We start from the raw sequence: 27,086 nt of genomic DNA on the forward strand, positions 1-27,086 counted from the left end.
AGACTGTAGCATAAACCTGGACCTCCATTAGCCTGCTCCACTTCTGGTAAGACAGCTAGCCGTCTCATCTCAGCCCTGCCTTTCTACTCCCTTGGCTCTTTTCTACACATTTCTACTCAGGGAAGTTGCTTGGGGTCAGCCTCCCCCCAGAAGGAGATGGAGGAGAGCAGTCTGTGCTGGAGGAGACCTTTGAATCTGGGTGGTCGGATGGGCCTGACGATGATGATGCTGAGGAAATGCTTTTCTACGCAACCATGGAGCAACTGGGAGCTGCGAGAGTGTTCCAGGAGTGAGTCCATAATACCATCATGCTTTATATCAATTTCCCCCGAAAGATTTATTCATCTTATATTGTTTCTGAGCTAACTCGTGTAATTATATGATGTAAATAGGATGCACAATTTAATAGTTTGTGCAAATTGAGCCAATTTACTTTATTGACTTTTTGTGGTTACATTGACATCAACACTTTTCAGCAGCATCTGTTCATAAATGAGTGTAGTGTGAATTATAGCTACTCCTTGGAATGTTATTTCTTACCTAATGGTGTCCAACACTCTTTATTAGCCACAAAGAGGTCCGTGATTTGTGGAACCGTTTACGAAAGGAGCGTCCAGAGCTCCTGGGTAACTTTGAGGACTTCCTCTACCGCGTATCTTCTTATATCCGTGATGTGCATCATGAGAAAGAGACCCTGGAGCAGGCTCTGAAACGGTGTGTATTAGCCTTAGAGGTACCCCCGGCTTTATTAACTTTTATTCACCTTACTATTACATCATCTATTATTGATCATGGCTGAAAATGGTTCTTCGGTTCTTCATGAGTGAAATATATATATATATTTTGACAGATCAGGTCTTGGGTTTTCAGCAGTAGTCTCTTGATTTCTAGCTTTGATTTGAATGTTGAATTTGGTTAACCAGCCTATTGTTTATTTCAGTGTAGAAAGGCAGGATTGTGTGATTTGTGTAATTCATACAAAAGTGTGGTGGCACACATAAGGATGTCATATTTATAATGCCACAGGAAGGAAATTGATCATGGACGGGAAGTCAGGTGTCTATATGAGGAGATGGAGCAGCAGATCAAAGTAGAAAGAGAACGACTTCTCAGAAAGGTATTCTCTTCTGCATAATGCGTGATCATCAACAGCCCTTGAAATCCTAACGGGCACACAAAATCTCCATACACACAAACACATGGAAAGATAGTGACTGACTTGTGTGCTTATAATACTGGAGTTTGATTTAATTAGAAATGGGTTCCAAAGAGAACCAGGACAAACAAATATTCTTCCCACATCTCAGCATGGGTAATTATTTAAGGAAAGACATATGCTATATCAGGAGTCTTCTTCTTTTATAACCTTTCTTTACTTGCACAGGGCTCTAGCAAGCATCAAGACAGACACACAGCTCTGCAGAGAGAGCTGGCAAGGAAGGAACAAGAGCTTGATTGTATTGTTCTGCGACAGAAACAGGTATGGTCCATAAATGACCTATTCACCTAACTCGCCTTACCAAAGGCCGCCGTTAAGGGTTGGGCTCCTACACAACAAACTTGATTCATATTAAAGTTAAGGTGGTTGAGGGGAGTAAGATGATATGTCTCTACTGATACAGATCTCCGATAAGCTTCCCACATGGCAGAAGTCACACAAGGGCCATGAGGAAGCAAGCTTGGTCTTCTGCTCCCTAGAGAAACCTGCCACCAGCCCATTCATTGTACAAGCAACACCGAGGCCATACATAGCCTAATCCTGATTATATCCATGAAGACACCACGATCCATGAACAGTCATTATGCTGATTCAAACATACATATAACAATTACAAAACAACAGTGTTATCTTTTATAAAACACATATATATAATCAGAATTTCAAACCACCGCAGTCAAATTATTCTCAAGTGATTTAGAAACATAAAATGTACTGATGCATGTTTTACTTGCACACAATAAATACTGTCCTCCAAAGTATTCGCTTACGAAAAAATTACTGCAGTTTTTTGGACATGAAAAAACTGCAATACTGCACTTTTACTACAGTATTACTGCATTTGTACTTCACTGTACTGCAGTTATTTTTGTATGGAAGTACAAATGCAATAAAGTTGCAGTACATTGAAGTGCAACTGTAGGTTTGCAGTATAAAAAAAAGTGCAGTAAATGTGCAGTAATCCCGCAATAAAACTGCAGTACAGTGAAGTACAAATGCAGTAAAACTGCAGTAAATGTGCAGTAATACTGCAGTAAAAGTTTTTTCATGCCCAAAAAAATCTTACTTCAGAAAAACTGCAGTAATTTTTTTGTAAGGGTTTATTAGCCGATAAACCATGCGCTAGCTCGTTCATCAACAAATCCTCAACGGTATTGTGTGTGGGCAAAGCATGCACATTGAATGGGCATCTAGCCAACTCTGCAGGATACAGGGTATGCCCAATATTATGTACTATGGCCCCGGGCAACAGCGGTTTTACTGCAGCCCAGCAATGTGCATTTTACATAAGAAACACCAGTGAAAGGGAGGTCTGGCCACCTGGTGGACAGGATCCGGCTTCCGTGTAGTCCGCTGTAACTACCTTATTTGATGTTATGGTTCGGCTAGACTTGATTTTTGGCTTGGTGAGAGATATACATTAGCCTCACCTATTCTTCTCCCATATCCAGCATGTTCTGCCCTGTCACACACCACTCCTGCCTAGACCGTACCTGGATGTCTTTTTTGTTACTTTTTACCTTCTTGTACTTTGTGCTTTGTAAAGTCCCATTAAAGCTCTAGCCTTGTCAATGTCTCCCTATCTTCCACAGCTGGAAAAACAGCTGCATTCAATCAACAGTGAGCAGCTTGAAACTCGAGTGCAAAATGACCGCCTAAAGCAACTCAATGAAGACCTCATCGAACAACTGGAGAAAACCAAAGGTGACCTGGAGAAGGCGCAAACCAACCTGCAGCAACTGCGTATGCAAGAGCAAGAGGAACAAGAGCGCAAGAAAAAGTGAAAACATATATATGTGTTTATTATTATTATCTCACAATTTACTCAATGCTTCTGAGAATACATATATTCAAAGTGTCTGACAAAACTAGAATTGACAGACTAAGAGGGACTGATTCGTTAGGTAAATAGGGCCCTCCTTGCAAGCTTCATGAACATCCCACCAGCTGTATTCAATTGTAAACCAATGCTACCAGCTAAAAGAATAACAAGCCAGGAACTGTCATGGTTGTTTATATTTATCAATAAAAACAGGACATGTCCCTTCTGCTCCACAGGAGATCAGGCTGCCTAATGACAACCTTGACTCTCCCCTGTCAGCAGAGCCAACAAATCAGGGGTAACGGTGCTCGGTGCGAGTACAGGTACACCATCATACGAATGCCTGGTCGGGCATTCGTTTTCCGGTAGGCGTCGATGCTGACACTCACTAGAAGGTCTTTGGAGGAGAGGAGAGACCCTGTCCATGCCCTGCTGGGATCCCCAATGGCTCCCCCTGCTGGCTGGTCACATACATTGCAAAATAAAATATTTTAAAACTATGATCATCATTGTAACAAAAAAAAAAAAAAATATATATATATATATATATATATATATATGTGACTTCCTCAATTAAGAGGGACATTAGTACACAGAGATCTAAGAACACTAAACTCTGTGAGGTAAAAAGAACTGTATCTGTATCTGCATTTAACTTGTACATGCTACAAGTTTTGTTTGTTAAAAGAATTCTGCTTTAATTTTCTGGTGGCTCTCTTGTGTCAGCCAGACCTTGTGGGCATCAGAACTTGATTCTCCCATCATTTATGTCACTGCTAAACAGACTAATACACTGAATTGCTGGAAAAGCAAAGAACAAACAATAATTCAATAATAATTTTGCACAGAAACATTCTGAAGAGTGCAGGGAGCGTGGGAGACTTATGGTTCCATTTAGTAAATTAATAGAAATACATGTTAATATTGCTTTTGTTAAGAGAAAGGAAATTCTAATTGATTCTTACGTATTCATTTTGCAGGGATGTGTTTAAAGTTTCTAAGAATATGCAGAAGGAAAAACAGAGCCTCATGCGGCAACTGGAACTACTCCGGTATGTTTAGATGTACAGGTTGAATGGCTATGTCGTATTTAAACAGATAGGTATCAATACACAGAATTGTGCATATTTGGCTGTTACTAAGCTACAGGTCCCAGGAAAATTTAGTTTAATTTAATCAACAACTGGAGAGGTAAGTGAACTTCCTGATCTAATCCAGGGCTATCACTTTATTGCTTATCTGAGAGGTCCCTTACATTTTCATGATGTCCCCCTTGCAAATGCAGAACCTCCCCAGGTTTGCCCCTTTCTACAGCCCCCTAGCTATTTGCCGTGTAGAGATTCATGCGATATTCATACCGCCAGTCGGTTCCAGTCTGGTTCAAGGAGACCCCCTGTGCACATGGATGGTAAATGCTCTCATTGAATTCAATGGGAGCGCTTTAATGTCACAGCTAATCAGTCGTGCAGATTGTTTCACCACGGGGGAGGCCAGAAGCTGCAGCTTCTATGATGCTCATGCAACTAAGCCAAGCTGAATGGCCATGTTTAAACCTGATTGCATTTAAACCAATGACTGCAGAACAAGAACATGATTAATATGCTATCATCAAACCCACAAAGTCTTCTAACGGGGAAGACTGAATGCATAACCTTCTACTAAAAGGAACTGCTAGCTGGGATTTACCCCCATACATCATTCAGTGGTTGCTGTTTTATGCACAAGTATAGTTTAAGCAATCAGCTGGTCAGTGGAGCATAGATCTCCTTACTACCCATTGCCACCCAACCAGTTAGGAACTATTGGACATTTAGACATGCATGTGTTTATACAAAACCCTCATCACACTGACAGGTATCTCATTTGCTTTTCTCTCTCAGAGAAATGAACAAGACGTTTCGGGATGAAAAGGATGTGTTTGAAGCAAAGAAATTGGCAGCTCTTAAGAAGAGCCTTGCTGAGCCGGTCTCATTGCCTGGCTACTGTTGCTGTTCTCATTCTGTTGCGTCATTACCCTGGAACACCGGCCATTCATGCAAGGAACAGATATAGGACTAGGTCTTTCTTAATTCAAGTTGGAGCAATCTTTATACATAGAGTGTGTTTTCTTAGAGTCTTTTTATCCTTTCCCAAGGGAGAGACATCTCTCACCTTCATACATCTTGACAGGCTTGAAAGTATTTTATGCGATATATTTCTACTAATGTGACTGTATATAATTATGTACATATATATGTGTGTGCCAGTGCTAATGCATTTATTTGTATATATGAGATATATATACCATAGATGATGGTATAAATGTTGGGCCAGTTGGTCCACGTCCACCTCTGGAACTCACTATTCTGCAATCCTAGCCTGCAGTGCCATATGGGTGATGTAGATGGCTGCAGGGTGTGCTGCTCCCCCACGCTACGGACCAAAAGAGTTGCTGGACACAGAGAAACCCTACGACCAGCTTTGTCTGCATTTGAGATCAACATAGTCTTCCACAGCTGAATTTGTCTGACTTAACTCACAAAAGATGTCAAGTGCAACTCAGCTCCAGACAGGAAGTAATCATCGCAAATCAGTTGAGTCACCATTGATGTCACTAAGCTCTTAACTTATTAATTGCAAAGTGCTCATAATGTATTGCATCATAGGCTAAAACCCTGTGGTTTGTGAATATATTCCTATTACTATGCCTGTGATGTGTATTTCAAGCAAAGATGCAAGCACAGAAATGACAGGGCTACGAAGCAATAGACCAGAGGTGTTGAACACCACGGCTCAAGCAGACCAGGATGTACGTAAATCTTTGTGTTGACTATGCTGGCATATCCTGAAAATCTGTCCTGGTTCCGGCAGTCAAGGCATGCAGTTTGATACCCCTGCGATAGACTTTGTAATAGACTAAATGCCTATCAGGCAACAATGACTTCCAGGAGCCTTGTCATGGACACTGGTGTTTAAATACAGACACTTTACCCCCGAGACAAAAGCACAACCTGGCTACACAGAGGTAGAGGAACACCTGCTGAAAGGTATAACGTGACATAGTGACCTCAATGCAAAATGACACGGAGTAAGTGAAACTTCCATACGATGAAACAAGAAAGTGATGCAACCGAAAATGGGATCCCTCCATTGTACTGAAAACCAACTCATGCAGTTACATATATCTTGTTTTGTCTGACGGAAAAATTTCACATATATATTTGTGAATATAACATAAAATATTGAGAAATGTATTTTTCTAATGCCAGTTTGCTTTAAACAAGATTTTGTACATTAGGTGTTTACTAACTTCCTGATGGCTAAGTATTCCTTCTCAGACTTGCGATGGTGCCACAGCCACCTGAAATCCTTCGGTCACAGATTATTTGCACAAACTCTTCACAGAAGTCTAATTATGATCCCTAATTTTAGGTTACATAAAATTCCTGGATAATGAGACTGTATCAAAGACCAAGTGCTATGCTAAGAAATGCTTGGTGAATTCAAGATTTCCCAACTACTGCTTTATGGTTCCCCATTAATTTGAACACGGGTTGTGTGTAGAAGCCTATGATCCCACAAGTTACACAACTCACAAACTACAAACTGCCTTTAGTTCAACTCACGTAGTCTACTAACCACAAACCCAGTTCAAGGGGGGGTATGACACTTTGATACTAGATACTTTGAATTAAGGTGGGACAAGGGTGGTGTCTGATAAGAGTTTTTAATTAAACATCTAAAGATCCAGGTCTCCAGAATCTGTTTCACCTTAACATATGATAAAAGGACGAGCTGAGGAATCCAAGCTGTCCACCTTGGTCATAAAATGCATGACCAGCTCACACGGGGAGTGGGAGCTGCAGTGTAGACAGGTCTCCAATGCTGGTGTATTGTTATCATGAGTATCACAAGTTTTTGGTTTCAGCATGTGTGTGTTAGAGTATGATGTTAGTGTGAGCGTGTGTCAGTGTACGGTGTTACAGTGTAAGGGGTAAGCCTAGGGTTAGTGGTGCAAAGGAAAGAAGGAAAGGAAGAAAAGAAATATAAGCGTACCTGGGAATTCAACGGGTTTGACCCCGAGAACTCTGGGAGAAGCACTGAATCCCCGCCCATTTCCGCGATATCAGTTGGAACCCCCCCGACGTCATTGAGAACGCCAACGGATGTCTGCGGACGGTCCCTTGACGACGGTTGACGGTCCTGCATTAGGAAACGTCTGTATTGTGGCAATTTGGTTATTGCGGAGTGACGTCATATAAGATGGGTTAACAGTCGTATATACCGTATTTGCTCGATTATAAGACGAGGTTTTTTCCAGAGCAAAAAACTAGGTCTGACTATAAGACTAAGATCCAGATCCCCTGCAGCGATGCAGGGGACCTGGATCCTCCTGTCTCCCCCCAACTTACCGCTACTTCAAAGCCCCCGGTGCTTAGTCCAGCGTGTAGAGATCTCTGACAGCCGGGGAAGGTCTGCGCGATGGACGCAGACAACCCCCGCTGCCAACCACACCTCCTCCCGGCTGCAGCGGAAGTTGTCTACGTGAATCGCGTAGAGCTCTACACGCTGCCTGGACTACGCACCAGGGACTCAGAAGCTCCGGTAAATTTGGAGGAGGGAGGGAGGGAGTGTTAAATGGGGGGCATAAGGCATTTCTGGAGGCAGAGTGCTCTGTGAAATGCCTTTTAACCCCCTTAATGCCACTCTGCCTCCAGAAATGCCTTTTAACCCTCTATACGCCACTCTGCCTCCTGAAATGCCTTATACCTCCCTATATGCCACTCTGCCCCATAAAATGCCTTTTAACCCCCTAAATGCCTAAGTGGCATATAGGGGTCTAAGTAAATGAATTAACATTTACTGGTAAAACCTTTTTCCTATAGGGTCATCTAATATTCAGGCTTTTTCTTTTTTTCATAAAGTAATTTCAGATTTTGGGGGATCGTCTTATAATCGAGCAAATACGGTACTTTCTATAGAACAATCACACCCATTTAACGGTATTTAGATTGTGTATTTACATACGGTAAACAACACCAATGTATATCACGGGAGCAGCAGCCATCTCAGCTTCCTCTTCTCAGGACCTGCGCAATTATTCCTCCCCATTAACTTATCTCTGGCCTGTTTAGTTGCAGTTTGCCTTTAAAACCCCGACCTCAAGGCCAAGGAGGCCTCACCTGAAGACTCCAGACCGAACCAGGTTAGCACCCAGGAAAGAGATAATAAAAATAAATACAAATCAATAAAACGTCTCTAAGCATGCGCAGCACGGCTGTAAGGGGTCATAAGGGGTACGTTTGGCGTCTACTTAGCGATTCTATTAAAGGGGCCGTATAATTTTCCACGCAGCCCCCTCATCCAAGAAAGCATATGAAAAATACTTAGTCCTGTAATATGCATTCTGTACTCCCCGCTAACACGCAGGGAGCAGCAACTATGATGTCACCGCCCCCCCGCAAAAAATAAAATGGAAGGCACATTAATTTAATCTTCTTTCCAAAAATAACACAAAAGAAAAAAAAGGGCTGATAAATTTCTGTGTCTGCAGCTCCCATCACTCTCAGCAAGAAAGCCCTGCACAGAGCCCCGTGCACATGCGCGGAAAGCGATCATATTTCCTTCAGTGGCAGTTTGCCTGCCACCGATTGGCTGCTTAAAGCAGGTGGAGGGCAGCTGCAGCTTCTACCTTTGATCCTTTATTTATTTATTTATTTATTTATTTATTTTGAGCACTAAAATATCCACTATTTTTACTATATTTGGTGGGGAAAGAAATGTGGGTTTTTTTGGATAATTTGTTTATATTTACAGCTTATATCATGTGATCGGCCGCATGGATCGCCCTAAACTTGGTATTTATGATTTAACGTGTCCTGTTAACGGCTAAAGGGTTAAAGAATCCTCTCTCTATAGGGAGGATCGGGGTAATAGTAATATGTTGCGTATTATATGTTTTTAACCGTTTACATGTGAACGCTGAACACGCCACCAAACTGCGGCCAGCAAAGCATCACTTAAGTAAACGCGTTGCCCATCCTTTTCTGGATTACGGATCACATCATCCTCAGGCATCCGTTGTGGGAAGAGGACACTATAGAACCCGGGAGCTAAGTCACCCAAATGTGATCAATAAATTGAGCATATTAATGCGGAAAATGAGACAATTAGTGTACAAAACGGGAAAAAGGGAATAAAGAGCGTCCACCGACCTCCCCGGACACTGATATTTCCCTCCGCCAAAGGCCACGAAACCGTCCAAGAAAACATTCTTCTCGAAGTTTGCTTTTTTCCAACGTTCCTGTGGGAAAAAATATTTATTTTTCCAACGAGGCCTTAAATAAATAATCACGGCTTTCTGTCTCAAAGGAGGGGGAGAAAAAGGAAAATAAGCGAATCCTGAAACCGGACACAGATTCTTACATTTCCGACAAAAATAACCGTTAATTCACCATAAAACGTTCCATCTCGGGCTGAATGTCCTGAAGTCACTAAACCATTGATTGCTCGCGAGGAAAACGTCCTGCGGAATAAAGGTTCCTTGAAGTGTTTAATACAGCGTTATACGCAGAGAAGATTGCCTGCTTTATCTCATTTTGCCCCAATAAAGCCCCTTTATCTGCAGACCTGGAGGTGTTGTTGCTGTTAGTCATGTGATATTTTGGGTGACTTTTCCGGCTCAGTAACCACACCGAGCTGATGCTTTATGGCGATGCTAATGAAGTCCTGTTTACTAATTACATAGAAAGTGACGGCAGATAAGAACCATTCGGCCCGTCCAGCCTGCCCAAACTCTGCGTACTTTCCTTAGTCCCTGGCTCTAATACCGGCCTTCATTGAAACCTTGAGCTGTAACGATATATTCAACAGAGTCACCTGCATTCAAGCAGGTATATCATATTAGAAGCAAAAGCACCAACTCAGAGTCTTCTATTCAATCAGTGTACAGGAGGAAGAAATAGCATTCAGACTGTGTGACCCTGAGAATCGGCCCCTTCACCCCGAAACTGGGGTAAAAACCCGGAGAATCTGGCTCAAACCCCGACGGTTTCCTGGTACAGTCATTCTCAATAAACGTACAACAGAAACAAGAGGGTGAAAATACAACTGATTACAATGTAACACACGGAAGCCAATATAACAAACTCTGTGTACTTAAACTCAGCAGCGAGCCTTCCTGCGGTAACAGCACAGCGAGTGACATCATAACCCAGTGATGCAATAAAGGCACAGCTGGGAGAGAGCACAGAGCGTAGGCTCAGGCATTCACTTGTTGGCCTTCACTGGAGAAGAAACATGTTGCCTGTGATTTTCTTCTCACTTCTGCTGATGTGCGAACTATTCGCTGCTCCGCTCCCAGCTACACGGGGTAAAGGAGACGGCGACGTGACCCAGGAGAAGGCAGCGGCTTCCGAACCCGGACCAACCCCCGCGGCCCCCGCTGCGTGGGGCATTGCTGTAGTAGCACCCATGATCGCTTGCTTCGGTCTGCTCTGCTGCTGTTTTGCTGTCCTCTTCATTATATATGAAAAGAAACATGCGACGGAGAACACAGGGGATGCCGACAGCAAGCCCGACGGCCCATAATACAAAGACCGGATATTTCTGCAGGTACTGCTTTTATAATCCTAATTTAAAAAATCAACCTGTTCTCAGGCAGGGCAAATGCAAGTATCCGATGCTGGCCCGGTTAAGAGTTACACACCAGTTTGTGTTTATAAATGATACATTCAATTTTTTTTAATTAATGGACACTTTTATTACACATTTGGCCTGTAAATGTTATTTTTTATACCAGTTCTTTGGATATTTGGATTGTAAGACATCATATCTAAGGTAAGCGATGTGGGAGAGAGGAGTGAGAGCAGCAGTGGGAGAATGTGAGAGAGAAAGTATAGGGAGTAAACAGTAGCTAACTATTTCCTACATGTGACATCATTGCGTTTCTGTGGCTCTGCGTACGTGTCACAGTTATAATATTGTTCTAACATAAATGCAGCATAAAGTTAACGCTGATAAAAAACCCAAACTCTTATAATTAAACAATATATTATATTACTGTACATAAAACTGTGTATTTTGTGTGATTGAACTCCGCAGCAAGCATTCCTGCCATGACAGTAGTGTGACATCACAGCACAATGAGTGACGTCATAGGCGATTTTCTTCACCGATGTTTATTTGCTGCTTTTTTTTGCTGTCCTCTTCCGTAAATATAAAAAGAAATGTGCGATGGAGAAGATGGGGGCTGCCGACAGCGAGCCCGACGGCGCATAATAAGAAGACCGGACCCCGCGCCAGAAATGTTGTTATTTCGAGTTCTTTATTATATAATAAATAGTTTTCAGTGGAAATCTTTAGGAATCTTTATTTTAACGCTATGTTCGTATTTTAATAAAATGAGAGGGAACGCGGTTAGAAGAACGGCTCAATAGTAAGTATTTCTACGGAGAGCAAATCTCTACCGAGACAGATCCACAATGAGGTTTTTTTTCTCCAACATTCCTAGATTTTTATATTATTTTGTACTAATTTGGAATGCATTTTAAATAAACTTAATCCTTTTTTAACCAAAATATTATTTTTTTCGTCATTATTACCATATGTTCGTGAACACGATGTTATTTTTGATGAACGCGCACAAGTTGTCTAGAAGCCGTAGGTCCTTCTTTTGAAATCATAGAAATACATTTTAAAATAACTAGTGATAACAGATAAAACAAAAACCTATACTAAAACAGAAAAAAATCCAATTTTTGCAATATTGCTTAAATTTTCTTCTATCTTCTAGGTTATTTTAGCTGCCCCCTAAATTACCACATTTTTTTCCTTCAAAGTAGACTTTCTTAATATATTTATTTATTTTAGGTAACTGGAGAGTGCCGTAGACGGGTTGAATAGCTGTTAAAAATTCTTATAGGGCTATATATGGTGGTATATTATTTTTTATAGGTATATTTAGTTTAGATTTTTTTGTGAAAAAAAATTCACTTAAAGTACATTTTAAAAGGAAATTATTTTTTTCCCAGAGAGTGTACAGAGATTCACTTGGGGGTCTTTTAGGACCCAGGGATCTCTATCAGCACTAGTGACATCACCTGTTGGGGTTCCCAGCACAGTATATAGTGGGTTCTCCTATGGCGGGGGTGTCCAACCTGCGCCCCTCCAGCTGCTGCAGGACTACATCTCCCATAATGCTCTTTCAGCTAAGGGGCTGGCTGTAGTCCTGCAGCAGCTGGAGGGCCGCAGGTTGGACACCCTTGTCCTGACTGCTGTAAAGGAGAACACCATAGAGGACCCTGTCACCGGCTCACCATTTTTCCTTCCTCTGACCCCTTTTGACAGGTACCGACCACTGCAGACTGGGAACCCCCCACAAGAGCTGCAGGTTTGGAGATCCTCTGTCCCAGCCGTCTCGCCATCACAATTTGGCTCTTGTCAAAGTCGCTCTGATCATTTTTCCTGCTTCTAACATCAACTTTGAGGATGAAATGTTCACTCGCTGATTAATATATCCCCCCCCACACTGACAGGGGCCATGATAACAAGATTATCAGTGTTATCACATCACCTGTCAGCAGGCCCGGACTGGCCATCGGGCACACCGGGCATTTGCCCGGTGGGCCAGGCCACGGCAGGGCCGCATTGACTTTAGGGGCTGATGGAGCTGCAGCTCCAGGCCCCTAACCTACCTACGGCCGCAGTAACGCAGGGCATAAGGGGCACCTGCCCCTTAAGCCCGCCGCAACTGCGACCGGGTCCGCCACTCTAAGGGGCCGGGAAGTCCCCACCAGGGCCGGCCTTACGGGTCTGCGGCCGCACAGGGTTTAAATTAAAACATCGGGGGTTTTTTTAACTTTATTTAACATCCTCCATGTTAAATAAAGTTTTTTTTAACTTTATTTAACATGGAGAATGTTAAATAAAGTTGAAAAAAAAAACCCCGATGTTTTAATTTAAACCCTGTGCGGCCGCAGACCCCTAAGGCCGGCCCTGGTGGGGGCTTCCCGGCCTCTTAGAGCAGGGCGCCACACTCCAGGGGGCGCGACGGGGGGCGGTCCGCACCGGGTGCCGCTCATCAGGGGCTGCCAACTTGCGGCACCCGGCACTCCTCCAGAGACGGACAGTAATGTCCGCCGCTGGAGGAGCAGGCTCGCAAGGGAGCGGTATCGGAGGTCTTTAACAGACCTCCGGTTCCCTTGAGTGATTTTAAGCCGGGTTCAACCCGGCTTAAAATCACTCAAGGGAGCCGGAGGTCTGTTAAAGACCTCCGATACCGGTCCCTTGTGATCTGCGCGGCAACAGCTGTTGTGCGCCGGGGTTTGCTGTCAGATCCCGGCGCACAACACTGAAGCCGCGCCCACCAACCCGGTGACCCGGAAGAAGACAGAGAAGACAAGAACTGAAGAAGAGGAGCGAAGAGGAGGAAAAGGAGCTGTAAGGAGAAAAGAGGAAAGGTAGGAAAACATTCAGTGAGAGTGGATTGGTGTATATATGTGTGGTTTGGTATATATGTGTGGTTTGGTATATATGTGTGGTTTGGTATATATGTGTGGATTGGTATATGTGTGGATTGGTGTATATGTGTGGATTGGTATATGTGTGTGGATTGGTGTATACGTGTGGATTGGTGTATACGTGTGGATTGGTATATGTGTGTGGATTGGTATATGTGTGGATTGGTATATATGTGTGGATTGGTATATGTGTGTGGATTGGTGTATGTGTGGATTGGTATATATGTGTGGATTGGTATATGTGTGGATTGGTACATATGTGTGGATTGGTGTGTATGTGTGGATTGGTATATGTGTGTGGATTGGTATGTGTGTGTGGATTGGTATACGTGTGGATTGGTATGCGTGTGGATTGGTATATGTGTGTGGATTGGTATATGTGTGGATTGGTATACGTGTGGATTGGTATACGTGTGGATTGGTAAGTGTGTGAGAGTGATGGGTGTTATGCTGTACCATTTCCAATGTCTTTTTCATGATCTAATTATGCTCTGAAAGTACATCATAACTCCCATCACTCTATACTGTTCCATACAGTGGCAGAGCTGGGAGGCAGAGGCCTTGCACCCCCACCACAGGACTCCTGAAAGGTAAGTGAACTTTAAAGAGGGAGAGGGTAGATAGTTAGGAGGGGGTAGTTGCGGCAGGCTTAAGGGGCTCTGCGTTAATGCGGCCATATAGGACCAGTCAGTCCAGTCCTGACTGGACCTATTTTAAGGTGGGGGCCTGGAGCTGCAGCTCCATCAGCCCCTAAGTCAATCCTGCCCTGCCCTGGCACAGGCGCGGTCGCAGTTGCTGCTTGCTCCGGCAACAAGGTAAGTAGGGTGAGGGAGGGGGGTGCAGTGAGAAGGGGCAGAGGGGGGTTAGATAGTGAGAAAGGGGGAGAGGGGATAGATAGAGGCGGTACATATTGAGAAGTGGGGAAGGGGGTTACATAGTGAAAAGGGGGAACATAGTGAGAAGGGGCAGATAAGATGAAGAGAGGGGGTAGTGTGAATGCGTATGAGAATGAATGAATAAATGTGTGGATGAATTGTGTGAATGCGTATGACAATGAATTCATGTGAGGATGAATTGCTTGAATGATTTGTGAGACTGCATTAATGAATGTGTTAATGATTTGTGTGAATGATTAAATGCAAAGATGGTACGGGTGGGCTTTAACAATAAATAAATAAATAAATATGGGCTGCTCAGGCTTAAATGCCCGGGCCTATTTTTTGTCCCAGTCCGGGCCTGCCTGTCAGTGCTCAGAATGTTACAGCTGACTGGTATATAATATAATACATACCGTATTTAATATTATTATTAACAAAGGCAGTGATTGGCTTTAGACTGGACTCTCCAGTCATGGAACGGTCAGAACAAGCAGTGACCGTGCAATTGCGGACACATGGGAGGGCTTTTAACTGATGACGTAGCAGGTACGTCATTGGGTCCTGTATGGATATCTTTTCAGGATGTACCTGGTATGCTAATGACCACAAAAGGATGTGCTTTTGCTTTATGTAGGGGCAGCTAAGACACGTAACCTGGAATGACAGCGTCTCTAGCACTATGGCCGTGTCAGGTAGTCACCTTTCCATTCACGCGATCAGTTAGCCAACTCGTAAAGACAAACATACTTTTAAAACACCGGACCAGCGCTGAAACTCTACCCCCCGGTGTTATTCTGTCTATCTGGACCAAAAATTCTTCTTTTAGAATGTGTTTTAGTAGAAGGAAGTCATCCTCATAGGGAAGAGGTTCTAATGCTCTGGACCAATGATTTCGTAGCGCAGCGGTTGGTAAAACAGACAGGGGCATTTGACAGAACATGCGCAGAATGCATGAATTTTGTTGGGAGGCGTTACTCATCACATCACTCAGTGATAACGCCAACATTAACATGTTTTGGAACTTACAGGTCGAAAGGCATCAGGATCAGGAAATCGCTGCGGATCTCGATGAAGCCAAAAACGTGACAGCACTAACATCTCTCCCGAAGGAACCCGGTAAATCTAAGGGTTAAAATGAGACCAACGTGTCACTTAAAAAGAGTCAACACAACAAAACTATTCCCATACACTATATACAGCGTCTTCATACCGGGCGTCACATTCATGACCGGCGATCACGAGGTGGCCCTGGCACTCTATGTCCGGTGACCACCTGGTGACCAATGGGGCCAATGCTGGCGAGATGATGGCCGCCTTTCCTGGTATAAAGTAACCGTGTAAATAATTTACCAAGCTGCGCCCATCACATGAAACGCTTTGACGAGGTTCTCTGTGCGCTGTTGCTGGAGGAGTAGAGACGACCCATGATTTACCCCAACGGGGCAAAAGTAACAGCTGGGAACGTTGGTCTTGCTAAAGACTAAGACAATGCCGTAAAGATGAGAGCTTTATCGGCTATATGAATTGGGTTAGATTGCAAGCATTTGGGACCACTGAGGTCTCTTGTTCAGGTATATTATTGCGGAAAGCGGTGACAGAAGCCCTGCTTGTTTCTGTTATAAAGTAAAGCGTTAAACAGATTTAAAAAATGCTTTTAACTTTCAGAGAATTAAGAAAAGTGAGCAGAATAATGGCAAATAAAGCACTTACGTAGATTTTCAGCGGTTCCAGCACTTTTCGTGTGACAGCCCCTGGAGAGGGCAGCCTGATTGCCTCCAGCACACAGTTCTCGATGTACGGAAGCCTCGTCAGATCAGCTGCGGTTAAACAAAACCTTTTGCCTGTTCGGATAAAGAACGGGACTTTACCGGGGCATAAAAGACACTGTTGATTTTTATTATATATATATATATATTGTATAAAATAAAATGGTTACAGGGTGTCTTTTTATACTTTCCAATTTCAACTTTTTTTATACAGTATCTCTTTAAATATGTTTTTTTTTTTCACACTACACATAAAGCGCTTGTTTTTCTTTATTTAACTAAAACAGGTAAAAAGATTTGAGGTCTTCTACCAGGCAGGAAAACAGAGCAGATCACAACCATTTGGCCCGTCTGCTCAACACATTCATATAAAGCATTAACGGGTGCACTCCCCACGATACAACAGACAAAAGGGGTAGGGTAGGTAGGTGATCAGCTAAGAAAACATTGGGGTAAGAGGAACCTAACCCACAGAACTTACTATCTAAATATGGGAAGTATATAAAATTCTGGAATCTCGCATTAGAACGGTGCAGACAGCTTTGTGTTTTTTGTTACCCCAAAGTATTACACTTAGTAGGTTGGTATTACTGTTTACTTTATGCTGACTTTATAGAATATATAATATTATTATTGAAAAGTATTAGCTGTCTAAATGCTTCGACCCGTTTTCAGTCCAACTCTCCCTTCTAGCGAACACCGCCCCCTGCTGGAAGTATATGAATCTGCATAACGTTAACAGTGGCATCGGAAAGCACGCAACTTTCTTTTCAAGTTTTGTTTGATGTATAGATAAACCATGGTACAGCCCCTTTAGTTTACTTACCGGAAAATCCAAATATATCCATTAAAAAAAATCAAAAAACAACAAAAACAGGCAGTTGTATTCTAAAAACTGTAGTCATATCAGTGCTCAAAAAGCTTACATAAAAGAAATAACTTATTTTTTAACGGAAGTATTTACACAAACTGCATTTTGTAAAAATTGGGGAAAATATATTCATAAAGCCGCTAGCTTATACAACTCATTGATTTTTCACTAATGTTAATTACAGAATTTTTTTTTCCATAATCTGAAAAAAATGATTTTGAGATATAGCCTTTATTTTATTTAAGTTGCTGAACGGAATCTAAAATTTGCAATTGGCTTTTTTGTTGTGTTTTGAAAGTCCATAAAACACTCCACCCCCCCAAAAAAAAAACACAAAATGATCTAAGACCTACCTGCTTCACCAAACACAGAAGAAATTTCATCCATGGCGTTTTTGTAGACAAGAGGATCCGAAATAATAAAGGCGAGCGTCCAAAATATTATCTTGGAAACAAAACAAAAAAATCGCCAATTTATTAAAAATTTTTTCTTCCTCTTCCATCATCCCAAGTCAGTTTATCAAAAAATAGCTGCGATGTAAGCTGGCAATGCTGAAAATTTGACAGTATATTCATAAACCTGTCACAGACAGACATAAAGGTAAAAAAATCAGGAGTTGGCATGGATACTTATTTTTTTTTACTGGGGGCAGATGTCCATGAATTACCCATCTCCCAACAAACGGTTCTACAATGTAACAGATATATATATATATATATATATATATATAAAAGGCTAGATATACATCTAATCTCTCTGCCTCTTTTCCAATCTCTTCTGTTTTCTCCCCTGAATATATACGTTAATATATACATTTCCGTATGATCATACGCCGATGGCTCCGAAGGGTTTGCGTTGGCTTGAGACACCCAGAGCAGTAACAAGCTGTTGTTGTAGGTGGCGACCCCTTTAACGGTGTCCAGAAGATGTTCCAATAAAGTCTACGCGAGATTAAACAGGACAGAAATCAAAATGAAGAAAAGACTTCCCCCAAACAATGCTACAAAAACTTTTCATCATTACACTTTATTCAGAGAAACATATAATGTCACAGATTAGATTTAGGAGCCGAATGTCTATCCCATGCATGTTTACATACCCTCACTGCATTAACCTCTACCACCTCTGCTGGGAGGATCATCAATGAATCTAGCACCCTCTTAATATAGTAAAACGTTAGATACATCAAGTGCCCAAAGTACTCAAGTACACAGCCGGTGCCCAAAGTCTCACCAAGCCAATTAACTTTATGAGAGGCTAAATAATAAGCTGCAGGACCCTATTCCGGCGTTAGTATTTATAACAAGTAAAATACTGATTCATAAAGTAAAACTGTTGCCCTTCTGGGGCAAATACCATCACAGTGAATGGATTTCTATAGTTCTTACACCAGCCGAGTAAGAGAACACCGAACTTCGCTCATTCAGGCTCACAAGTCATTCGCACTTACCCTCCACGAGACTCATTACCCTGATACATTGTAGCACCCAAGTTCGGTTTGTGGCAATCTCAGGCTCCGATATCTCAATCTCTATATGGCCCCGACGCCTCTCCATGCGGCTGTCCGTGGGATGAGGAAGGGTAGTTTACCTTTGAGTCGCCTTCCTCTGGTTCCTTTGATTCCATTTCTGTTACGATACTTTTGAATAACTTCAGGAGCCATTGCTTGGACTGAGACCAGCTTCTGCAGGAGCACAAGACACAGCGAGCGTCCGCTAGCGAACAATCTGTAATCATATTTACTAAAATCACAGAGCACACAATCAAGCGACGAGCAGCAGCCTGGGTAGAGCCTTGTTCATTTGAACGTTAGTCTCCTTGGGTTCAGATACCTTCAGCGGCACATATGGCGTTCTTTAGGGTTATGAGGCTGCAGTATCTTCATTTAGCTCACACGCCTGCGGCAGATCGTCTCATTTTCTCAGCCACTTAACAGATAAAGCCCCTTTTTAAATGTATTTATTTATTGACCGTAGGTGCTCAGTTTTGCTGTTCACAACCATCCATCAAAGATTCCTGCCTGTCTGCCTGTCTGCCTGCCTGCGCCCCAGCCTGTTCCCTGCCTAACCTTCTGCCGACTCCTGGACCATCTGACTATGATCCATGTTTGGAATCTGTGGACATGTCCGGTTCGACCTTGGCAACATCTGACCTTGACTGTGCCTCCTGATTTTGCTACATTTCATTTCCGTACCCCTGACTAGATCTGTCTTCTGCGCTGCTAATGCCGACCTCTGTCTGCTCCAGACTCATCATCCTCAGCCGGGTTCCCCGTTTCCCCCACTCTGCTTTGTTATCCAGAGACCACAGTTTCACTCTTCGTGATCTGACGTGCATTAGAGCTGGAGAAGGCTGTTCTGGGGGGTCACTGAGACCATACACCGTATCATTCTGCTTGGTGGGACTCTCCCAAGTGAGGGAGTCTAAATAACCCGATACTGCAGGCGACGGCATCAGCTGTGCAAGCGTCCCGTTACCCGCTACAGACCACCCGGTCATAAGAGGGAAAAAGTTCACACAAACAGGACCGTAAAGAACGTTTAAAGGGTTTTACGGCGCTCAGGATGGAGATAAACGCGATCAGGTCGCCGGGTCAGATCCAATGCACTCGCCTTAAAAAGCACTCCGGTAACTGCGAGCCGTACTCGAAGTCTTCATCAAACCTCCGGAAGTACTCTTCAAACTCCTCCAGCGTGTCCTCGCTTGTGGGGCAAACCCCCTTCCCAAACAATGTGTCCACCACGGCGGGGTACATGACCCGTCTGCGAGAGAACAAACAGTGAACAGCGAACACGGATCACCTAATGGGGCGAGCAGAAGAATATTGGGGCAAAAAAAAAACAAAAGGGTACATGGGTGCAATCCTCTTACCGTACCAGACCGTACAGCTCCTCCGTTCCATGTGGGGCAAGTCGCTCTAAATGCCCCCAGAACTCCCCCCACAGACGGGCGACGTGTGGCTGCAGCCGTTCCGGGACAGGTGAAGCTTTATCGTTTCGTGGATGGCTATGTGGTTTTTGTAGAAGTTCTCCTTTCCAGTGGAAGCGTCAGAGACGTAGAGGTAGTTAGGAGCGGCGGGAAGCTAAACTCGCATTAATGGTTACAATGTGACTATGTGGTTCTGCGCTGTAGCGAATAGCTCCTCTTAGGAGGCCACCGTACACCAATCAGGCTCTAAGGGCCGCAGGTGTATCACCATCCATCACTACAATTCCTTCAATGCGCCATCAGCCCTCATTAGACTGGAAGGACATATATATACGTCAGACGGCAGCACAAAATCCCTCAGGTATGAAAGAGCTAATTATAATCACTTATGATGAAGATGAAGGATTAACGCTTTAATACCGTATTTGCTCGATTATAAGACGAGGTTTTTTCAGAGCAAATGCTCTGAAAAATACCCCTGCGGCACCGGTGCGGGGAGCTCTAATCTCCGACAGCCGGGGAAGTTATGCGCGACAGACGCAGACAAACCCCCTCTGCCAACTCCACCTCCTTCCGGCTGCAGTGGAAGGAGACGTCAACCCGCTGCCCCGGCAATACAGCAGGAAGCACCGGTAAGTGTGTGTGTAGTGTGTAGTGTGTAGTGTGTAGTGTGTAGTGTGTGTGTGTGTGTGTTAAATGGGGCCATAGGGCATTTCTGGAATGCCTTATACCCCTATATGCCACTCTGGCACTTAGGGGGTTAAAAGGCATATTATGGGGCAGAGTGGCATATAGGGAGGTATAAGGCATTTCAGGAGGCAGAGTGGTGTTAAGAGGGCATTTAATAGTGCACTCTGCCTCCTGAAATGCCTTATACCTCCCTATATACCACTCTGCCCCATAATATGCCTTTTAACCCCCTAAATGCCAGAGTGGCATATAGGGGTATAAGGCATTTCTGGAGGCAGAGTGCTCTATACAATGCCTTTTAACTCCCTTAATGCCACTCTGCCTCCTGGAATGCCTTATATCTCCCTATATGCCACTCTGCCCCATAATATGCATTTTAACCCCCTAAATGCCAGAATGGGATATAGGGGTATAAGGCATTTCTGGAGGCAGAGTGGCACATAGGGGGTCAAAAGGCATACCATGGGGCACAGTGGCATATAGAGGGTTAAAAGGCATATCATGGGCCACAGTGCCATATTGTTGTGGCACGCCTGGGGGCAGATGTGCGTAACTGGGGGACAGATTGGAAAATACAAGGAAATAAAAACAAAAAAAATATTTTTCTCAATCATAGCTTTTATTAAAAAAAATAGTTTACATGAATTAACATTTACTGGTAAATCTTTTTTCCTTTAGGGTCGTCTTATATTCAGGCTTTTTCTTTTTTTCCTAAGTTAATATTCAGATTTTGGGGGGTCGTCTTATAATCGAGCAAATACGGTATATAAGTGAAAGGTCCGTCAGTGAGATAAGTAGTTGGCGGGGGAGTATAGCGTCATACCTCCCAAGTGTCCTTTTTTTTCCTGGCACAGTCCCTCTCATCCCCTGGCGTCAGAATGTTTGCTGAGTTTGGAGCGTATCGCAGTATTGTATAAATAAAATATATTCTTTGTCTTTTATCCGCATTATTCAGCTTCATAAACGGCTCTTACAGCAAATGAACAAATAAAACTCGCAGTCCTTACCGGTCTTCTGCACCGCCTGCGGGAAACTCACTTTCTTGGACGTGAAAAAAGCGCCTAGTCCTTCCGCTCACAAACGTGAGTCTGTTCCCGGCTGCCACGACGATGAACACTGGCCCATACTGCCAAAAGAGCCATAAACAATAGAGATTAGAAGCCCGCCGGCTGGGGCAAAGACGTCTCTGTGCCAGACTCAAGAGCTCGCTTCACAAGAGAGCCCCGCGCTAAAACCGTGACCGGCGGGCGATTTACAGGGAAAGGGATATACACGCCTCCCAACTGTCCCACTTTGCACGGGACAGTCCTGGTGCCCAGTCTTACCTGAGAAAAATATCTGTAAATACAGTAATATTGACGAGAACAAAAATACTGCAGTTTTTTGGACATGAAAAAACTGCAATACTGCACTTTTACTGCACATTTACTGCATTTGTACTTCACTGTACTGCAGTTTTACTGCACATTTACTGCACTTTTTTTTATATTGCAAACCTACAGTTGTACTTCAATGTACTGCAGCTTTATTGCATTTGTACTTCCGTACAAAAATAACTGCAGTACAACTGCAGTACAGTGAAGTACAAATGCAGTAAAACTGCAGTAAATGTGCAGTAAATGTGCAGTAAAAGTGCAGTATTTCAGTTTTTTCATGTCCAAAAAACTGCAGTATTACTTCAGAAAAACTGCAGTATTTTTTTCGTAAGGGCCCGTCTAGAAACATTCCCAAAGCCCCCGAAGGGTTCCAGACAGAGACACGCGGATAAGGAGACAAGATACATCACTTTCTGGTTATACACTTATACGTAACGCAGGCGGCACAGCTCCAGTCCATGGGGGCCTGAAGACAAGCAGTTTAATGAATTGAATTCAAATACCTGTAATCAAGCCGGGAGATCGAACAAATGTGGCCCCTTTATGGCCCTCGAGGACCGGAACTGTGCAGCCCTTAGACCATAGCAGGGTTTGAAAAACATATTTGTGTCTGCACATGTCGCCATTCATTATGAAGGCCCAACACTGGCCTTGAATTGTGTGAATGCGTACGAGAATTAATTAATGTGTGGATGAATTGCGTGAATGCGTATGAGAATTAATGAATTCATGTGTGGCTGAATTGCTTGAATGATTTGTGAGACTGCATTAATGAATATGTGTAAATGATTTGTGTGAATGAGTGAGTAACTGTGTGTTTGTGTCTATCATGAATGTTTAAGTGATTTGGCGAAATGCAAAGATGGTACATGAAGGGTGGGCTGTTTGCCGACAAAGATGTCTTACAATGAGCTGTTAGGGGACAAAGTTGGCTCAGGCTGGGCTGTAATATGTGTGTAATCTGGGTGCTGATCAGGTTCTATGTGGGCGATGTGGATGCCAGGGCTGGCTTTGGGGTGTGCAACCTGTGATCTATGCCTCTCATTTAGGAGGTTATCTATACCTTTAATGCTGAGTTTATATGTGAATTCCAATTGATTTATAGCTGCAAAGCTGGGTGTGTATTATTCTGTTGATTTGTATCTGGTATGCTCTGTTTCCATACATTATTATTGTATAGCTACAAATAGAGGGTTTGTATGTCTTATTCTGTTTATTTGATCTATACTTTCAACACTTGGTTTTTGTGTTGATTCTGCTGATGTATACCTGCTATGCTATGTTTCCATACATCATTTATACATACCTGCAAATATAGGGTTTGTATGCGATCTCTACATGCAAGTGCTGTTTATATGTGTTTGATCTATAGTTCACAGGGAGGAAGGAAAGGAGAGGTATGGCTTAGTGAATGACAAAGGGACTGGGTGTCGGTGTGGCAGAACCTGTCCAGATATGTGTGTCTGGGTGGCAGAGCCCGTCTTTGACCAACTAAATGGTCAAAGACTAGTTACTGTTTTGTATCTTTCATTAAAGATATAGCGCTTTATAAATTGCATGACGTTAATTTATTAAATATTTATGTAATGCTAATTGATTACAGTGACAAAAGCATGCTGAAATATAAATAATAGACAACAAGAAATGGTATATTAAATTTATCAGAATTTGGTTTAACAAAAAATAAATAAATACAAATGGGCTGCTCATTCTTAAATGCCCGGGCCTATTTTTGTCCCAGTCTGGGCCTGGGAGAATGTATACTGCGCATGCACTGCTATTGATTTCTGTGGCGGTGCTTTCCTGTCACTGATTGGCTGCTTAAAGCACATATGTCGTACCATGCAGAATGGCAGCTGCAGCTGCAGGGCTGCAGTTCCTATGTTAGGTAATTGTGCTTTATTTATTTTTTCTGAAGAATGCATTCTGCAATACCGGATTTTGATATTCTTGCGTTCTGCGGTTGGCCGACATATTTCTCCTACTCACATAACAGCCATTTTAATGTTATTGATAGTTTTATTCATTTTTTTATGTTTATTGATCCTGCCAGGACAGGCTTCTCCGGCGGCATTACACAGACACTGCATTCTTTAATCACGCCTGAAGAGGGCGCCCGTTCTCGCTGGCTGCACTTTCCACGTGGCCTCTGCAGGGTTAATCACGGGGCTGTTCCTTGCGGGGTGTGGCTTTGTGATCGCTCCGCTTCGGGTTAGTGCTGTGAGCCTGTTCCCGGTTACCGAGCGTCCGTGCAGTTAAGTCCCGGAATTACAGACTCCCAGGTAAGTGCTGCTCTCTATGGTATGGTCCCCGGGGGTCCATTTGTGTATGCCAACCCCCCCCCCCGGAAATGTAGGTGCTCGGCGCGGCGTATCTCAGCCAGGATAGGGCCACCTTGCCGTATCCACCAGTAGTGATGGGAGTTGTTCCCCGGCCGTGTCTGGCGTGTGGTAGATACATGTGCTTTGCACTACAGGGTGGCTTAGATTTCTGGGATTTGTACTCCAGTCACCCCTTTCCATAATCTGAGCTATTCATGTGGCGTGTATGTTTGCTGAGAGTAATGGGAGTTGATATCCCGTAAGTGTATAAGCTGTTACCTGTATCTGCAGTGTGGTGTGTTTATGTCTTACAGCAATCATAATTATTACGCCCGGGTGTTTTGCATTATGCCTTTAATCGGTTATTGATTTATATAGCGCCATCATATTCTGCTGCGCTGTACAATGGGGTTTCCCTTCTCTTAGCCAATGGGGTGCGAGATCCCCGTGATGCAGAACTTCATACATGGCAGATGGGTTGGCTCCAGCCCGCGGGTTCCGTGAATATATTCCGGACTTTTATTAGTCACAATTGAGGTTTATTCCTATGCGTTTCACGGGGACGGGGCACACATACGTTTAGCGTGTTGGTGGAGCTCCTGGTGGATAGGGGGGAGAGGGGAGCTTGTCATAGAGCTCTGTGACGGTAGTTATGCCAGGAATGTCCCGTTAGTCACCATGGCTGAGCCTTCGTCCCTCGGGGCACCTTTTTAGAGGACGGCGTCTTCCTTAAACCTCCGTACCGTCAAGTAATAAGAAATCGGGGCAAATGATCCGTCGTCCTCCCCGTCCCGCCCTCCGTGATCCGGTGCCGCCACGGTGTTATTGGATCTGGAATAATACTTTAGTTTTAACTCCATGGCAGAGATAGTAAACAAGTACATGGAGGCGAAACAGCGCATTCAGCTCAGTGAAGGCCGTTAGAAACACTCCGAAAGGGTGGTGGATAAGTGGAACCGCCTCTCTAGAACAGAGAGTCCTAATCTAAAACTAGAGGGTCAGGGGCTTAGATGTGATGTAAGGACATGTTACTGTACTGGTAGGTACGTGGAACGGCCACTCAGCAAAGAGTTTAGACAGCGAGGGAATTTGAATCTCATCAAACATGACCCCCCCAGATCACTTTCTATAAAACCCATCTAAATCATTTAGGAGCTGGCGAGCTACATTCTGGGGGCCACAAGAGTATGCGTTTTTGTGAGGTCATCAATTCAGCATCATTAAGTATGAGGTCAAACTGGGGAAAGGTTTCTGACTCTCTCTGACCCACCCATTGCGTTCCGAGACGGGAAGTCGGCTGGGGATTGATACGGAGTGAGATTCCCTTCTTGTGTGTGCCGGGGCGAAGTCCACGCAGGGTGTAGTCTTACACGGTGGGTGTGACGGGTCGGCGCGGTCTCAATTTGGAGAGAGTCATTCTCATTAGACGGTGCGGAGAATCCGTATCTCACCGGCTTCTCGGCATCGTGAAGAACCAACCTCGCCCGAGGGGCTCAGCTGTCCCTGCTCTGCGGCTGGTTACGCTTGTGAGAGGACCGTTAATAAACGTCCCCGTATCGCCCATACAGGAGGGTTCGGTCCTTTTATAATGTGAAGCCGGCGAGTTAAGATTGTTCTCCGTGTTTAGTGAGTAGGCCTTAATATCTCAGCCTCCCCTGATCAGAATAAAGTATTGAAGAGCATTCTGCTTAACGTCGCCCGTCAACGGCCTGAAACTTCATTCACGTTTTAGTAGAATAGGCAGAAATGGCTGCTGATGTTCAGGCGCTTTGGGTAATAAATAAAACAATTAGATATTTAGCGCAGAACGTAAGCCTCCACTTCCCTGACACACTTCCCGCATTTCCTGCGTACGGGTGGAGAATACGCAGTAAGATCCGCAACCCAATCTCCTTCCCCGGCATAAGTATTCGGCTCGCACCGTCTTGCCGATTCCTTGTTTGATTAACCCCTTGCATGTTTGGTTTCCTCCCCCAGGAATGTGATCTGTATAGAGAATCGTTGTGCTTTCTGCTAATTGTCGGCCCTTGTGACGTTAGTGATGAATATATCAAGCAGGGTGTCGAATCTCAGTGGAAAATGCGCACAAAAAACCATTGTGTTGTCGTCAAATCTCTGGTTATCACGTCCACAATCTCGGTCCAACACAGAGTCTAGATCAGAAAAGGTTTTTGGTGTAGATTAATGTAAGCTTGTGCTTTACTGCATCCCGCGCCATTAAACTGGCTGCCGTTCTGTACTTGGGGGTTTAGGTGTGGAGAGAATAACTTTGTATTAAATGCGTGTTATAGCAGGGAAAGGGTTAAAGGTGTATTTACAAGAGATTTAATTTTCGATTCTGTATATGAGGGGCCATTGAGTGCGGTAACCTATAGCAGCTGTCATATGAATACATTATAGGCAGGTATATGTTCTTTATTACCATCCACAATCCCAAGAGTGCTGTCCGTGGCGAAGTGTCCTTGAATTACGTGTCAGAAAGGACGTGTGATGTCATTCTTATGACTTAAATATTAAGGCGCCTCCCCTTTCACTGTAGAGCCTTTTTACCCTGATCAGCAGTTCGTATAGCGTGGTCGGTTCTTGTAGGATTTAACCCTGATCGCTGGAGTAGAAAGCATCGGGAGCGCACAAAGTCTCTCTGCGTCTAGCGGTACCCCTCCGTATACACCGGACATGCGTAGCCTCCGAGAAACTAAACAAGTGCTTGGAAATG

General features: G+C 43.8%; 1 protein-coding gene and 1 pseudogene across 2 annotated transcripts in view; one reads left to right on the forward strand and one right to left on the reverse strand.

Moving 5' to 3' along the window:
- CRACR2B (calcium release activated channel regulator 2B) overlaps positions 1 to 27,086 on the forward strand; it is a 247,844-nt gene that overhangs the window by 18,252 nt on the left and 202,506 nt on the right. The window contains exons 4-10 of one of the 2 annotated variants that reach the window (XM_053448622.1): positions 121 to 289; positions 568 to 714; positions 1,027 to 1,117; positions 1,385 to 1,480; positions 2,812 to 2,999; positions 4,022 to 4,093; positions 4,922 to 5,099. In XM_053448622.1, the coding sequence (XP_053304597.1) occupies positions 121 to 289; positions 568 to 714; positions 1,027 to 1,117; positions 1,385 to 1,480; positions 2,812 to 2,999; positions 4,022 to 4,093; positions 4,922 to 5,093 (935 nt within the window). In that variant the 3' untranslated portion in view covers positions 5,094 to 5,099. Of the gene's footprint in view, positions 1 to 120; positions 290 to 567; positions 715 to 1,026; positions 1,118 to 1,384; positions 1,481 to 2,811; positions 3,000 to 4,021; positions 4,094 to 4,921; positions 5,330 to 27,086 lie in introns of those variants that run through there. The other variant, XM_053448621.1, reaches the window with a different exon arrangement.
- On the reverse strand, positions 8,982 to 25,254 carry LOC128467646 (24-hydroxycholesterol 7-alpha-hydroxylase-like; annotated as a pseudogene).

Source organism: Spea bombifrons, chromosome 10, assembly GCF_027358695.1.
Source record: "Spea bombifrons isolate aSpeBom1 chromosome 10, aSpeBom1.2.pri, whole genome shotgun sequence".
In the NCBI taxonomy this organism is placed as follows: Eukaryota; Metazoa; Chordata; class Amphibia; order Anura; family Pelobatidae; genus Spea; species Spea bombifrons.